A 16,690-nucleotide genomic window follows, 5' to 3' on the forward strand; every position below is an offset into this window, starting at 1 on the left:
CTTGGGAAGAAGACGGGGGAATTGAGAGTGGAACCAAAGAAGGGCATTCACTTCTTATTTCGAGGAATTTCAGGGCAGCACGTAGGATCAACAGTTGGAAGAGAGGTGCTGATTTTCGAGGTTGTTTCGGGTGGGTAATTGGTGGTTTTGGTGGAAGGAGATGAAGGTGAAGGTGGTGACTTTCATGGAGGGAGTTTGGGTGGTTATTGGTGGTGAATTTGGTGGAAGGGGATGGGGTGGATGGTGGGGTGGTAGGGTTAATTTGTTAGGGTTATCGGTTTAATTAGGTTTAATCAAGGTTTAGGTGTTAATTAATTAGGGGCTAAAACTAACGGTGTTAGTGTTAGTCACAGGGTATGTTGTGTTAATATGTAAAAGTCCAGAGTATTTGGTGAATATCCAAATGTTGGAGGGTATATTGTGAACTGCGTGAAAACTTAAGGGTATTTGGTGAAAAAAATCGTATATATTCATATTCTTAATACAATTTATTTCAATTAAAAGATCTTATGTGATGATTGAGATAATCATCAATTTGTGCATGTCATATTTTAGTTTAAGTCATACAACTATTAGTTAACTCAGAACTCTATCAGTTTCACCTAGAACGTCTATCAGCTTTTACTCATAAACTGATAACAAGACCTCGTCTCATTCATTCTAAGTAGGGATGGCAATCAGGTCGGGTTGGGTCAGTTTCAAGTTGACCTGATTAATATTTCAGGTCACTTATCCTTGACCCAAACCCGACCTGATTTATATTTCTGGTCGAAAACCTCAACCCAAACCTGACCTTATATTTTTCGGGTTGACCCGAAACCAACCCAAAATGACCTGAAATAAAAATCTAAATATCCAATGGTAAAAAAACTGCCAACTTAATTCAGAAAGGTTTTGTACATGTAACATGTTTAAGTTTCAACATTCAAAGTCGGAATTTTCAGGTTGAAGTGAGTTGGGCTTGGCCCAATATTATAACATAACCAGCTAAGGGCTAACCTTACATAATATAAGTTACTTTTAAATCGGGTCATTTCGGGTTATTTTCAGGTTCAAAAGGTCAATCTGAACCTAACCCATTATATTTTCAGGTCGGGTTGGGTCGACCCATTTTTTTTTTTCAGGTCGAAAATCTCAACCCAAACCCAAAATTTTCAGGTCAGTTTCAGGTCGGGTTATCAGGTTGGGTCAGTTTTTGCCAGCCCTAATTCTAAGGTGGCAGTTGGTTCACGAAGTGGTATAAGTTTGGAATCTGTAATGAAACCAGGTGGTATAAATTTGAACTTGATACTTGATTTCATGTATTTCGATTTATCTTGGAATAAATTTTTTCCTTTTATTTTAATACATGAAGGTTTGGTATGAGTAATACCTACCTCCCCTATTGGATTTCTAAGCCCCATACCTTATGGGTTTGATGTATGGATTTAGTATAAAATTTTAAAAAAAAAAAAAAAAATAGGTATGCGTTTAGTCATTATAAACTCATATCTCATACCTTATTTATTTTGAACCAAACACCCCCTAAATGACTGAGATGCTTGTCACACAAGACACTTTTTCTTAATGATTATCTCAAACTTTATAATACTTTCAATATTATATGATTGGTTTGAGTTTATAGATACTTTCAATTATCCCAAACTTTTTTTTGATAAGTAAGAGATGATTCTATTTAACTTTAAAAGCAACCATTTACAACCAAACCTCCTTCCTCAAACAAACGACCTAGGATGGACTCTAAGGGAAGGAGCAAGAAAACAACAAACTATAAAGAATCAAACCACACTTTATCTCTAGTACTTATCTTCTTTGGCAAAACACTCCTATTTCTACTCCTCACTATTTGTTGTATTCTCTTTATAATATGATCAATGCTATTTACTTTAACAAGATAGAAAGCTTCACTTGTAGCTGGCTGAGTCATGTAAACTATTGTTTCAATGGCAGCAACCTGCACTAGTCTCTAGAACTTCCTCTTCTTCTTTTAGTTAGCCATTCAACTATTTGGTGAAGGATCACTCCCTGAGTCTGCATACCACACCAAAGCTTGATTCTTTTCATACACTCTTGATTGAAGTGAGAAGTGAAGAAAAGATGGTAATGTGTTTCAACCTTCTCACCACATACAAACAAGTATTGTGTGCACAATCCCCAAATATGTGCAAGTGTTCTTTAATTAGTCTGCAACCTACCTTAGCTTGCATAGCTAGCCATGAACAAAACTAGTGTTTTGGTACTCCTGTCCTCCCCCAAATAAGCTCACACTATTGAAATCTCTCATAGTCACATGTAAGCTTCCCATAAATCTCCTGAACTGAGTATCTTTGCATTTGCTGAAACTGATAAACAGTAAAGAAGCCTTAAGTTTCTCTTTGATATTACATTATTGATTCCAATAGCAACTACAAGTGCTCTTTGGCACATACTCCCACCATGTGTCTTGCTTGATATACACATTGTGTACCCATTTAACTCACAAATTATCCAATTTCTTCTCAACAACCCAAACATATTTTCCCAGAGTTAATATGTTCCAAAGGTGTATATTTCTAAAACCTGACCCACCAGCAGCCTTGGGAGTGCAAACTCTACTCCACTTCACATAACCTGGCTTGTTGTTGTATGAGTACGTAACCTGACCATAACTTGTGCCCAATAGGAATGCATGCTCAAAAGCAGAATTTATCAACTGAAATCTCCCATAAAAGGAGATGTTTCTAGTACCCCAAATTCGAATTCTGGCTACTATCTTCTCAGTTAGTTCTCACAATCTGCAAATGAAATTCTCCTAGAGTAGATTAGTACACCCAAGTATTTGAAAGGAAGATGCTCCCTCACAAAACCAGATCTGCCAAGAGCTCTTTGAACCTCCTCATTACTCATACCACTAAAATATATGACATATTTTTGCACATTAGCTTGAAGGCTAGATGTTTCAGAGAAAAGTTTAAACCCTCTAAGGAGTAAAAGGATAAAATGAAGTCACCCTTGGAACATAATAAAACGTCATCAAAAAAGCATATATGTGTGAGTCTCATAGAAGCAAGCCTAGGATGAAATTTGAAGCCTTGTTGCTCACTAACCTTCCTTAAAAGTCTTGGGTATTCCATGCAAACCACAAAAAGCAAGGGAGATAAAGGATCCCCTTGCCTAATACCCCTTTAATAAGAAAAATAACCATAAAGGCCACCATTAATCATCAATGAAAACTTAGGAGATGTCACACATGTCATAACCAAAGCAATAAATTTCTCAAGGAAACCTAAACACTCCAACATTTCTTGTAAGAAATCCCACTCAATAGTGTCATATTATTTTCTCATATCAATATTCATAATGCATCTAGGAATATCATTATTTCTCCCCTATTACCTCACTAAATCATGACAAATCAGAATATTATGCATGATGTATCTACTGTGCACAAAAGCACCTTAATTTTCCATGATGATCTCAGGTAACACCTCCCTCAATCTATTACAAATCACTTGTGTAATGCATTCATAAATCACATTACAAAAAAAAGGTCTATAATCCCCCACATGACTAGGACATAGAACCTTAAGAATAAGAGGGATTGAAGTGGAGTTTACCTCACTTAGATGTCTTCCATGATGAAAGAAATTTACCACAACAACAATGATATATGGCCCTACTATGTGCCAGCAATCCTTAAATAAGTGACTCCCAAAGCCATCAGGCCCAGGGCCTTGTCACCATGAATGGACCACAAAGCATGCTTCACCTCCTCTCTAGTAAAATGTCTAAGAGGTTCTCGCATTATTGAGCAGTTTCTAGTGGACCACCTGTTATTATACTTTATTTTACCTTTCTTCTCTGTTGAAATTTGTCACCCAACAAGTGCTGGTAATAATCTAGAAAGACCTTTGTGACTTGATCAGATTGATTCACCCATACTCCCGTATCATTATGAATGCCAAAAAAAGCATTTCGAATTTGTCTCTTCTTGATACGTCTATGGAACAGTTATGTGTTTGAGTCACCATCCTTGAGCCAAGCACATTTTTCCTTTTGTTTCAAGAAAGACCTGTAAGATTCATGAGCTATTTTGTGGGCTTGAGCTGCAACTGTTTCCTTCCTTCTCAACTCAACATTACTTGGCTGCTGATGAAGCTGAACTTGACACTCTTTGTGAGCTTGAGTAGTCCTGATCTCATTTGCATGAAGATAAAAAAACCCCTCTTTATTCAAATTCTTTAAAATTCCTTTTACCTTCTTCCATTTTTGAGTGAGACTAAACATAGGGGTGCCAACCAAAACCTCACCCCAAGCCTCCTAAGTTATCATCTCAAAATTAACAGCCTGCTTCCACATTGAAAAATAACAAAAGGTTTTGTGCCAAAATTATGTTAGGGATGGGAAAGTCAACACCATGGGACTATGATCAAAGTCCCCTTCATGTAGGAAACTAGATTCAGTGAACTGGTAAGCCTCCATCCATTCAATGTTGCACATAACCCTATCTACCTTTGAAAAAATCCTGGTATCATCCCCTTGCTTGCTGTTTTAAGTGTAAAAACAGCCAGTGTCCTTCATATCATCCATATTACATCTCTTTACACACCTCATAAAATATGGACATTCACTGGCTCTAATAGGTGCACCAACTCTATCCTTCATGTTCAACACACAGTTGAAATCACTCATCGAAATCCAAGCTACATTAGCTATCATTAACTGCTCCAAATCCTCCCACAATTGTCTCCTACCTCCAGCATCATTAAATGCATACACAAATATCACATTAAAATTTGCTTGGTCATTAGTCTGCTTAACAAAACAATCTATTAGCTGGCTTGTACATTTTATTCTGTTTACATGCAAGAAATTTGGATTCCAAAACATCACAATCGTACCCTCTTTATAAAATTGGGAGTTAGAAGTGAAACACCACCCAAGACACATATTTAGGTAAGGATTTCCTAAGTTTCTAACCCTTAACCTTATTTCTAAGAGGCTAACTTGCCCAGCAGAATAGTTTTGGCTAAAAGCTTTTAACTACTTTTTACTTTGCAGGGCTATTTGAGCCTCTTATGTTCCAACATAGGACCTTATTCATCAGCGTCTGTAGGTTTGTCACCCCTCTCAGCCTCATGATCCACAATTTCACACATAATCTGTCCCATAGCAACCTCCTCCTCTATCAGCACTTGCAAAGGATTAATTGTAATCACAAGTCTAGACTTGGTGATGTCTACCTAGGTGAATTTGGAACCATTCTAAATCCATATATCCTTATCAACCTCTTGCCTCTGCTGAAGCACAATATGTCTACTTTCAACACCATCTAGTGGTGGTGCCTGCTATGTTTGTTTATCTTTTTTCTTCCAAATCTTCCTCCCCACCATTCTCCTACATTGCCTAGCATTATATATGTCCAAATGGCTGACAGGTATCACATAATTTAGGCTTCAACTCACAAACCACCTTCAATTCTATCTTATTATCTCTTTCATTTACAAAACAAATATGCTCAACAAACGTTCTCTCTTATGTGGTCTGATCAGTTTTAACGATTTTCCAATCTGTCCCACAATATTGAATAAGCTTCGATAACCCCAATACTTAATGTCTAGGTCATGTAATTGAATCCACATCGGAATAGAACCTGTAATCTCCTCGGTAAGATCCATCTCAAGTGTCCAAGCTTTGATAATTACAGGTTTCTTATCAAAAATTGGAATCCACCATTCAACACCTTGTCATGATTCTCCATGGTCATAAACCTAACAATGAAACTCCCTATTCACACTGGCTACTTTATCCACACCCATACTTCTCCAAATTCTTCGTATAAAGGCTTCCATTACGTATATAGGAGGATTAACACCTATAACGAAACAAATCACAGTTGAATTCCAAAATCTACCTGATCCTGAATGTCCTTAACATCAATTGTCACATCACAAGACTCTCCAAAAATTCCAGCATTTTTGACAGTTACAACATCATTGAAATTCAATTGCACCATACTGTTGTTCACATTGTCAATCACATTTCTATTTTCCAGTTCTATTCAAGAAATTTTGATAAGAAATCATAGTTCTATTATTGGCAGAATTACTCCAACCTGGATTCAACTGCAGTACCAGAATTGCAGGTTGCGTCAAATTACTCTTAATCGCCGTCATCCATTCAGAGAATTGAGGCCAGACCTCCGATTTCTGTTGCAACTCCTTTAATAATGATCGAGGTGAAAGATTTTTAGCTAAATCTTCAAGAGGATTGTCATTCGAACTTTCAAGTTCCAGTGGTTGAACACCTAAAAAGTAAAATTGAGTTTACATGCATGATGGGTACTCATGCACACAAGGTCATGTAATACCACTCATTATTGCTTTGCTGTCCTCAAGTGGGGGCATGTAATACCACTCATTATTGCTTCAAAGGGATTTAGCAGAGTACTCATTCCAACAAGATGCATATTTCTTTTAGGGAGCTTATTTTCTTTGGCTGAGAGTAGCATAGGGATGTGTGACATCATAGGAAGTTTCTCAGGGTGCACATGAGTGAGGACAAAAAACGAAGGAAGAACTTGTATTGGTTATTAAGGACAGTTGTTACTCTAGAGTCTGGATGATCATTGATGATGATAGCTCGACTCCTTATTGGCCGGGTGTTACAAGAACTCTTAAAATTTAAGTTCACCCTTTATTTATATGGTTAGATTGGATTACTTTACCTTGAGAAAAACTTCAATGGGATTACAAGTGTAAAGTCGTCTTCTTTTTTTTTTTACAAAAGTACTAGATTAATTAAATAGGAGAATATGAACGTTACGTTCTTTTTATAACATAATATTATTATATTTAATTAGTTAGCATCAATTTTTGTTTAAGTTTCGACCCCTATTCTAAATCTGTAGCTTCACAACTTTTACTATTGTGACTTTTAAAGGGTTATAAACGAAAAAAAGGAACTACTTTTTGACCGAGATACTAAATTACTTGACCTTCGATTTTTTGGTTATAAAATTGAACTATCTGTAGTTTTTCTATATAAAAACTTGGCCGTTTACAAAAGCATTACATATCTTGGTGTTGTGTGTCTGCTGTTGTACAACAGCTACTACATATCATGGATGTTGTCCTTTTATTTTTGGAGTAAGAATATCTGTATGGGATCATGTGCCTATGATAGGTGCTGATTAATTACTTTTGTCTTGTGGTCCTGAAGGTTGTGACCACTTTATGTTGTTAGGGTATATTCCCAGCATCACCTAGGTAATCTGCTAGGTTTTCCTTACTAATTAAGAGGGAAAATTGCACTCTTGCAAATCATCACAAAGTAATGAGAAAAACGTGATTGCAAGAGAGCTAAAATTCTGAGTGAATGAGCAAAAGTTAAAGATTGATAAATTAATATGAATGTCTATATGGTATCGGAGCCATGGCTCTAGAAATCTCAAAAATCCTTAGAAAAATTTCAGTTTACTTGTTTAAAAAGATCCTTCCTTTAGCTTCTCAAAATAGGTAATTAAGAAAAGAAAAAAGATGACTTCTCAAACCCACCACCATAGATGTTACATGCCCTCTGTATCTTCATCCCTCTGATGGGAACAACTTTATGAGCGCATAATAACTTCAAGGCTCAGATAATTACAAATCATGGAGAAGGTCTATGGAAATAGAACTTGCTTCAAAAAGACATTAAAATTTAAAACAGGAGTTTTGAAAAAGGATGAAAAAGATGATGTAAAAAGGGAAGCTTGGGAAACCTATAACAATATGATCATTTCTTGGATACTTGGATCTGTATCAGAATCCATCAAGATGTCCATAATGTTCATGAGCAATGGAAGAGAAATCTGGAACCAACTGGAGAAGAGGTTTTCTCTAACTAATGAAACCAAAAAATACAAAATCTGTAAAGATTTGTATGAAATTAAACAAGGTAAGCAAATAAGGGAATATTATACCTTGATGAGATGTTATTGGGAGGAACTTCAGTCATTGAATGCTCTACCATCAATAACATCAGTTACAACAGAGATTACAAGCTTCATTGAAGCTTTGAACAAACAGCAAGAAGAACAAAAGTTATTTCAGTTCTTAAATGGATTGATGAAGTATTTGGAATGCAGAGAAGTCAGTTGCTGATGACAAGCTCTTTACACTCTGTATAAGTTGCGTGCAGTCACATAGAATAAGAAGAAGCACAAAGGGAAGTGCTAGGCCAAGTAAAAGAAGAAGGTGAAACTCTAGCCATGTTCAGTAAAGGGACAGAGGGAGTTCTAAATAGTATCTCACCATCCTTGCAATGTTCTCATTGTTGAAAGAGTGTTCACACTCAGGAAAAGTGTTGGTATGTTATAGGTTTTCCTAACAATCATCCTAAGGGGAGAAACCAAGGGACAAACCAGTACAAATGTTGCTGCCAATGCTCAGGGTTAACATCACAATGATGCAGCCTCAGTAGCAAGCAAATGCAACAACAATCATTGCTACGTGAGTTATTCAGGTATGGTCTCTTATCACTGTGCTGAAAGTGTGAAGAATGATGGCTGGATAACAAACTCCGGTGCATCAGATCACATGACCGGTATTTTTGATATGTTAACTGATTATAATTTGTGTAACAAGGAGTCATTAATCAACCTATCAACTGGTGAAACTTCCAAAATTACATCATTCAAGAGTGACTTGGGTGCATTTACTTAAATTAAAATCTGATTGCTTAGTTCAGAACTTCATCAACATGGTGAAGACTCACTATAGGAAGAAAATCAAGATCATACGATCTAAGAATGCTCTAGAGTTTGATGACAACAAATGTAAGCCTCTATTGAGAAATTAGGTGTGATACATCAAACATCATGCATTGACAGACCTCAGCAGAATGGAAGAGCTTAGAGGAAACATAGAAATATACTTGAAATGAGCAGGGCCTTAAGGTTTCAAGCTGGTCTTCCTCTCCAATTTTGGGGAGACTGTTTGACGACAACAACTCACATCACTAACATACCACCAAGTATTATTATTTTGTAGAAAAAGAGTCCATATGAAGTGCTACGTGCGAAGGCTCCTAATTAGACACACTTGAAGCATTTGGGTTTAGGATTTGCTTATAATCCAAAGAGAAAAAAAAGACAAGTTCCAAACAAGGGGAGTAACATGTACTTTTATTGGATACCCACTTACACATAAAGGGTATAAGCTTCATAATGTTCTCACTTGAACCACTTTTTTGTCCATGGATGTAAAGTTTTATGAGAACATCTACCCCTTCCATGTCTTTCACACTACTGAAAATTGCAGATTACCTAGAGATAGATTTTGAGAGAAGTAGTCACAATGACTATGATGATGTGGAAAAAATGCAATACGAAGTGAAAGTGAAGTGGTAGAAAGAGCAGGTGAAGAAGGATGAGTGGAAGATGTTGATGTAACGATGTCAAGTAGAACTCATAGGACACTTGCTTGGTATGATGACTATCATGTCAGTGCCAATTTTGTTTAAAGAGTTGGTGAAGCACAAGTTACAGACAAGTTCTTCTGTTTCATGAATGTTGTGAAACAAGAGCCTGATCCTAGATCCTTTAATGAAGTTGTTGAGCAAGTGAACTGGTTGCTAGCCATGAATGATGAGTTGGAGGCACTTGAGAGCAATGGAACTTGGGAGATCGCAGAATTACCAGCAGGGAAACATGATATAGGGTGCAAATGGTTTGTGATACAAGTCAAGGCTTGTGATTTGGAAACAAGCAGCAATATGGAGTAGACTATGGCGAAACATTTGCTCCAGTGGCAAAATAAACCATTGTGAGAGCACTCCTGGTCGTTGATGCAATTAAAGGTTGACACACACATTAAATGGATGTGAAAGATGCCTTCCTTCATGGGGAGTTAGATAAAACGGTCTATATGAAATTCCCTCTTGGATATGAAGGTTATGGGTTCAGGTTTAACCTTAACTAACCTAGTCAATGTACTAATGGCATCAACACTCAAACAAAGGTGTGTAAACTATTAAAATCATTGTATGGGCTTAAGCAAGCACCAAGACAATGGTTTGCTAAGCCGAGTTCAGCTCTAAAAGATTGTGAATTTGTTCAATCCAAAACAGACTATTCACTCTTCATCAAAGAAAAGTCTGGTGTGTTTGTTGTCATTCTAGCATATGTTGATGATTTGATTGTGACTGGGAACAATATGGAGGTAATTATTCAAGCTAAGCAGTGTGTAAGTACTGAATTGAAGATGAAAGATCTTGGTGAACTCATGTACTTTCTATGCATAGAAGTGGACAAGAACTCTCAAGGGATTTTTCTGTCACAAAGGAAGTATGTGGGTGATCTGTTGCATTAGTATAATATGCTCCAATGCAAGCCTTTAAAGGTTCCTATGGACACTCATATGAAGTTGTTAGAAACTGATGGTGATCTACTACCACATCCTAAGGTTTATCAGAAACTAACTAGACCAGATATCTCCTACAATATTCATGTACTAAGCCACTTTATGCACAAACCAACATGAGTTCATCTCCAAGCTGGCAAGAGGTTCCTTAGGTATCTTGCCGGGACTCGGAGTAAAGGCATTCTACTAGCAGCTTCATCTGCAGCCACACTGAAGGCATACCGTGAGTAATAGGGCTAGTTGCCGCAACACTAGAAGGTCTACATCTGGGTTTTGTCACTTGCTTGGACAATTACCCTGCTCTTGGAAGTCTAAAAAGCAGAGTGTTGTGGCCAGGTGAACAGCTGAGGCTGAATACAGAAGCATGGCAATGACTATGTGTCAAGTTATGTGCGTGGGTGAAGCAACTTTTCAGAGAGCGAGCTTGGAAAGAAGCATCTTGGATTTACTCCCTTATTCTGTGATAATCAGGCATCATTAGCCATCATGAAAAAACAAAGCATGTTGGTATAGACTGCAACTTCATTCGTGATCAAGTCACTTAAGGCCAGGTCACTCCTCTCTATGTTCCAATAGCAAATCATCTTGTCGATATACTCACCAAGATTCTGAGCACTGAACAACACAACAAGCTATTGTCCAAGCTAGGAGTTCATTCCTCCTCCTCACTCCTGACTTGAAGGGGAGTGTTGATAGAGGTGTTGTGTGTCGGTTGTTGTACAGCTGAACTACATATCATGGTGTTGTGTGTCTGCTGTTGTACAACAACACTACATATCATGGGTGATGTCATTTTATTTTTGTAGTAAGAATATCTTTATGGGATCATGTGCTTATGATAGGTGATGATTAATTACTTGTGTCTTAAAAGGCTGTGACAACTGTCTGTTGCTAGGGTATATTCCCTGCATCACCTAGGTAATCTGCTAGGATTTCCTTACTACTTAAGAGGGAAAATTGCACTCTTGTAAATCATCACAAATTAATGAGAAAACCAAATTGTAAGAGAGCTAAAATTTTGAGTGAATGAGCAAAAATTAAAACTTGAGAAATTAATATGAATGTCTATATACACCCACTAAAATAAACTAAAAATGCATGCACTTATATATTACTTTGGGTTGCCCTATCACTCTGGTCACTTAGAGTGATACATACTGTAGTGTTGTTTACTGTTATGTTGAATTGGGAGTTTATTGCTACCTTCTAATCCAAAATCCATGATATCATAATTTAATTGGTTCCAAAGCATTTTAGTTGCCAAACAAGGACATTATCATATGCATGTTAACTCACTTAATTAACTATTACATATCTCATAATTACGTATTTGTGTTTTTCAAATTTCAATTCATGATGCATGTACAGGAAGTGTGATGGGACTAACATTAGCAGCCACATCATGGTATGCAAACATAGTGGTGTATGCAATGAAGAAATATAACATTAAAGATATTTCTGCTGCTCAATTCCATAATGTTTCGGGTGCGGGTGTCAATTTCTTTCCAATTTTAGGAGCAATTCTTGCTGACTCTCTCTTCGGCTCCTACACGGTCGTGCTCGTCTCATCCTGTGTCTCTTTATTGGTAAGCGTTCCTTCTTCACTAGATCTATGTTCGTTGTGATACATCCATAGATGGGTGAAACGTTATCTATCCTATCCCTTTATACACTTTCGTTCTTCTAGTTCTACCATCACTACTTTGTAAATTTGCTAGGAATTTGAGCATTAATATCTTTATTTGTATATAAATAAAAATTACTTGATTTGTGTTTTTTAAATTTATATTGAGATAAATTAAATAAGATCCTGATTCCTACATAACTATCTTTTGCTATTTTTTCTTCTATATAAATAGTACAAGATTCTCAAAGTGAAATATGTGAATAATGTGAGAGAAGATATGCAAAACCCCTCAAGTTATTTTCAGTTATACTTAATGCTTTTCTGTTTCATCACAGGAAGTAAATATCCCAATGAAATTTGAATAAGAACAAAATAAATTCCTTTTTAAAATTCATTAGAATATCTACTTACTTTGGGGGGGGGGGTGGGTGAATTAATTAAGAAGCTATGTTACTCTGACACTTTCTTCCACCTCGAGTGTCGTTTGTCTACTCGACACGACGCACGACACGCCTGAAAATTGATTTCGATACGCCTATCCATAAAGTGTCGGCAATCAAGGGTCGAGTTTGGCAAAGGAGGAGAGAAAATTTCAAATCTAGGGTTCAAATGGTAAACCATAGATCTGGAAATTCGATATATAATTCACCAAATCAAGAGCTAAATTGTTGGGGCTTTTATTGAGTAGTATGAGGCGAGACAGTTGCTGTAATTTCTAAGTGTTGGGCTGCTGACTTTTTTTTTTTTTTCCCGGCAAGAGCAAATGACGGCAACAGTGCCACTGGTCATGCATCTTCACTCCTCCGTATTTTCTGTTTCTTGAGTGATTGAGTAATGAGTTGGTGGGTGATTTTTTTAATAAAAGTTAGTGGGTGAAATAAAGTTAAACTTTTAAACTTCCTCTTTCTTGCTTTTTTGACTTCTTGACTCAGTCTTTTAACTTTTGCTAGTAAGTTATATATAGGTTGATTTTCAAGAAAGTACAAGTGTTGTAAGGTAAAAAAAAAACAAGAAGCCACAAATAAAGGAAAATAATAAATGTTTCAACATTATTTACATTTTATAGGAAGAAATTGATTCTTAGTCTTTTTTTATCTAAACTTGATACTTGTAAGAAAATAATAATTTCTTTTTCTTTTTTTATTAAAAAAAAAGTGTCCGTAATTTTTTTTCGATACTTTAGTTGATAGACGTGTCGAAATAATTGGTCAAGATATTCTTTTGACCATGTCGGAGTATCATCCAAAATTTTGCAGTAGAGTGTCAGATCCTCCGTTCCTTACTCGGATACGACACCCGTATTCGTGTCGGAGTAATATAGCTTACACAGGTAGGAAGTATCCATATTAATTTTTTTTTGCCAATCAAACAAGCACTAAAAAAGCTAAAACTATCAAACTTATACTCCCTCCGTCCCATAATATAGTGCTTGTTTTTTTTTTATACGGTTTCTAAGACGTAACTTTGACCTTTAATATCTTCAATTCTGTATTAATAAAAAAATATAAAAAGTTGATATTATGAAACTACACATTGAAACGAATCTAACAAGATCCCACATGAATACGTTTTTTTATATATACAAATGAAAATATTCGGTCAAAAATTTTAAAGTTTGACCCACCAAAAATGAATTAGGCACTATATTATGGGATGGAAGGAGTATTATAGATTTGGTAAGAGGTAACTTATATACTTCCTTTGTTCTGTTTTAAATGAAATATTTACTTTTTCACGCAATCCAACACACTTCTTTCATCATTGATATTATTAATTGTGCACACGTAAAAAATATAAAAAAGTTATAATTTGATAGTATGCATTGAGATGAATCTAACAAGATCCCACTTGACCATATTTTTCTTTATATAACAACAATAAATTAGAGCCAAAATTGATCAATAAATAGTGTCGTTTCACCTAATATTTCATTTAAAACAAAACGGGAAAAGTATAAAAATAAATTTTTTGTGGGATCTAATTAAATTCGTATTGACGTGTAATATGCTGATTTTCCTCCATAATACAGGGCGGAATAATGTTCACTCTTTCATCTGCCATCCCTTCTTTGAGACCTCCACCATGCACAAGCATGAGCACATGCACACCTCCATCAAGCCTCCAGTATGCCTTTCTCTATGCCACATTAGCGATTTCAATGATCGGATTCGGAGGCACTCGCTTCGTGCTTGGAGCATTAGGAGCAGACCAATTCAAAACACCCGAACAACAACGAGTGTTCTTCAATTGGTTCATCTTCGCCATCGAAGCGAGCTCCGTTGTAGGCTTTACTGCCGTAATTTACCTCCAAGACAAGGGAAAATGGACCTTGAGTTTTGGCCTTAGTGCCATTGTAAATGCAATTGTTATTGTATTGTTTTTGTTTGGCTCGCGCTTTTATCGGCTAGTTGCACGACAAGGAAGCCCTTTCATCAGCTTAGCTCGCGTCTTAGTTGCGTCCTTTAGAAAGCGTGCTCATATGGCTGGAGGAGTTGAAGATGAGTATTTTCATGGTACCATAGAATCAAAGATGCTTAATGGAGCTCCAACTTCTAGCCTAAGGTACGTTGTTCCCTTTTTAACTTTCGTTTCTTGAGTTACTTTAAGTCATATATGAAGAGCAAAGCTATTGATTAACTTGAAATATATATTATATGTCCGACTTATTTGTACCATTACACATACCACTTTATCTTATTAGTGCTAAGAAGGCTAATGATGTGGACAAATAATATTCAGTGACAAATATTGTGCAAAAGAGTGGGATAGAAGATTATACTCTCGAATAACATAAATCTACATATCGTGGAGAATCCAATTGGGACATCAAATTGATGGATAGTACTTTCACTGGCCCAAAACATTTATAACAGTCACAAAGCTATATTATGTGGTACAAAATTATAGGCAAGAGTGTAAATATAATAAGTTGATTTCATAAATATTATCTTGCAACATTACATATAGGTTGTGTTTGCTTCAACGAAAAGAATGTTGAACTGATTTTACTTTGACAGTGTAAAATATATCCAGAGGTTAATTAAGTTTTAAACTTGTACTATCTTGCTTTTACCATTAGTTGAATCTTAATTATTAAATTTAATCCTCTAAAATACATCTTGTTCATCCGTATTATTTTGATTGTTGACTAAAATAGATTTTTCAATCGAGCTGCATTAATAAAAGGAGGAGATAATCACCAATCAAAACTCCTCACAAAATCATGGAGCTTGTGCACTACTGAAGAAGTAGAGGACCTAAAGAAATTGATCAAAGCATTGCCAATATGGTCAGGAGGCATATTACTTAACACTATATCTGGTGTTGCTGCAAGCCTAGTTGTTCTTCAAGCTTTGAAGATGGACCGGAGCCTAGGTCTTCATTTCAAGATACCGGCTGCAAGCATTCTAGTGTTTCCGCTACTATGTGGAGCTATCGCGCTTTCACTTCTTGATCGCCTAGTATATCCACTTTGGAAAAAGATTGTTGGTAGACCATTAGAGCCTCTTAAACGGGTTGGAATTGGTTACTTCTTGACTTTCATCGGCATGATATCATTCGCTCTCGTTGAAAAGAAACGACTTAATCTAGTACCTACCAACCATTCGATTTCAGCATTATGGTTAATTTGGCCATTAGGGTTTTTGGGTGTATCAAGTTCGTTTTACTTCCCAGCTGAGTTGGCATTCTTCTATCAAGAACTACCAAAATCGCTAAGAAGTACAGCAGCTTCTTTAGCCTCATTGCATATGGCTATTGGATATTATCTTAGTAGTGTGCTTATTAGTTTGGTTCGACGAAGTACTTCATGGTTACCAGATGATATTAATCATGGGAGATTGGATAAAGTGTTCTGGACTTTAGCTATCATTGGAGCTATTAACCTTGGTTATTATCTTGTATGTGCCAAGTTATACAAGTACACACATGAGTCTACTGAGAAAGCAATTTTATCAGAAAACTACGAGCATAATTGATTTATTCTGTGATTTGTGCATGTCTTGCTTAGTTTTCGAGTGTTGTACGAACAACAATGGTATGTTCTATGTTAATTCAGCAACTGTGTCATTTTTTGTGATTTATGGTTGTAATTGGATTGATTTTGTCTATGAAGTTCCTCTATGTAATTATGTAGTCATGACTACCCAATGGGTAGGCTCATGATGGCTCGTGTAACATGTGCTGATTTGATTAAGAAGAACAATAATGCAGTAATTAAGTTGTACTAATTTGTGAGCAACATGTCATTTTTATTTTAGCTAAAAACAATGGTGTGAGTGGAATTAGCAAGTAGGCCGTGGATAATTAGATATGAATATGATGAATGCTGGGTTGTAACTTGTATCTCCAATTGCACCGTCACTTGCAAAATAAGAAGACTAAACCGGGGGTTGTCAGGCTAACCCTCTACGATGCTTAAGTCAGATGGTTGAGCAGTAGTAAGCAAGAGAATGAAGAATATTGCCAAAGTTATGTGTTTGCTGAGTTAGATGAAGTTATTGATATTTGGGTGCCAAATGGATAATATATGGTGGGAGGAAGGCATATGTGGTTTTGGACCGGTCTCACTTGATGCCTTACCTCCACTTATATCCTTTTGGCCCTAAGTTGCTTTGCAACCGACACGAGATCAACTTGCATTGGGCCTCGGCTTAAAAATTTAGACCCCAACAATTTCCCT

The 16,690-nt window shown here is 36.4% G+C and overlaps 1 protein-coding gene across 1 annotated transcript in view; it reads left to right on the top strand.

The window, feature by feature from the left end:
- Positions 1 to 16,234, top strand: part of LOC104906097 (protein NRT1/ PTR FAMILY 2.3) — a 31,499-nt gene extending 15,265 nt beyond the window's left edge. The window contains exons 2-4 of the mRNA XM_010694814.4: positions 11,751 to 11,968; positions 14,039 to 14,571; positions 15,167 to 16,234. Of these exons, the coding sequence (XP_010693116.1) occupies positions 11,751 to 11,968; positions 14,039 to 14,571; positions 15,167 to 15,986 (1,571 nt within the window). The 3' untranslated portion in view covers positions 15,987 to 16,234. The remainder of the gene's footprint in view (positions 1 to 11,750; positions 11,969 to 14,038; positions 14,572 to 15,166) is intronic.
- The last annotated feature ends 456 nt before the right edge of the window (positions 16,235 to 16,690 follow it).

Source organism: Beta vulgaris, chromosome 2 (assembly GCF_026745355.1).
Source record: "Beta vulgaris subsp. vulgaris cultivar EL10 chromosome 2, EL10.2, whole genome shotgun sequence".
Lineage (NCBI taxonomy): Eukaryota > Viridiplantae > Streptophyta > Magnoliopsida > Caryophyllales > Amaranthaceae > Beta > Beta vulgaris.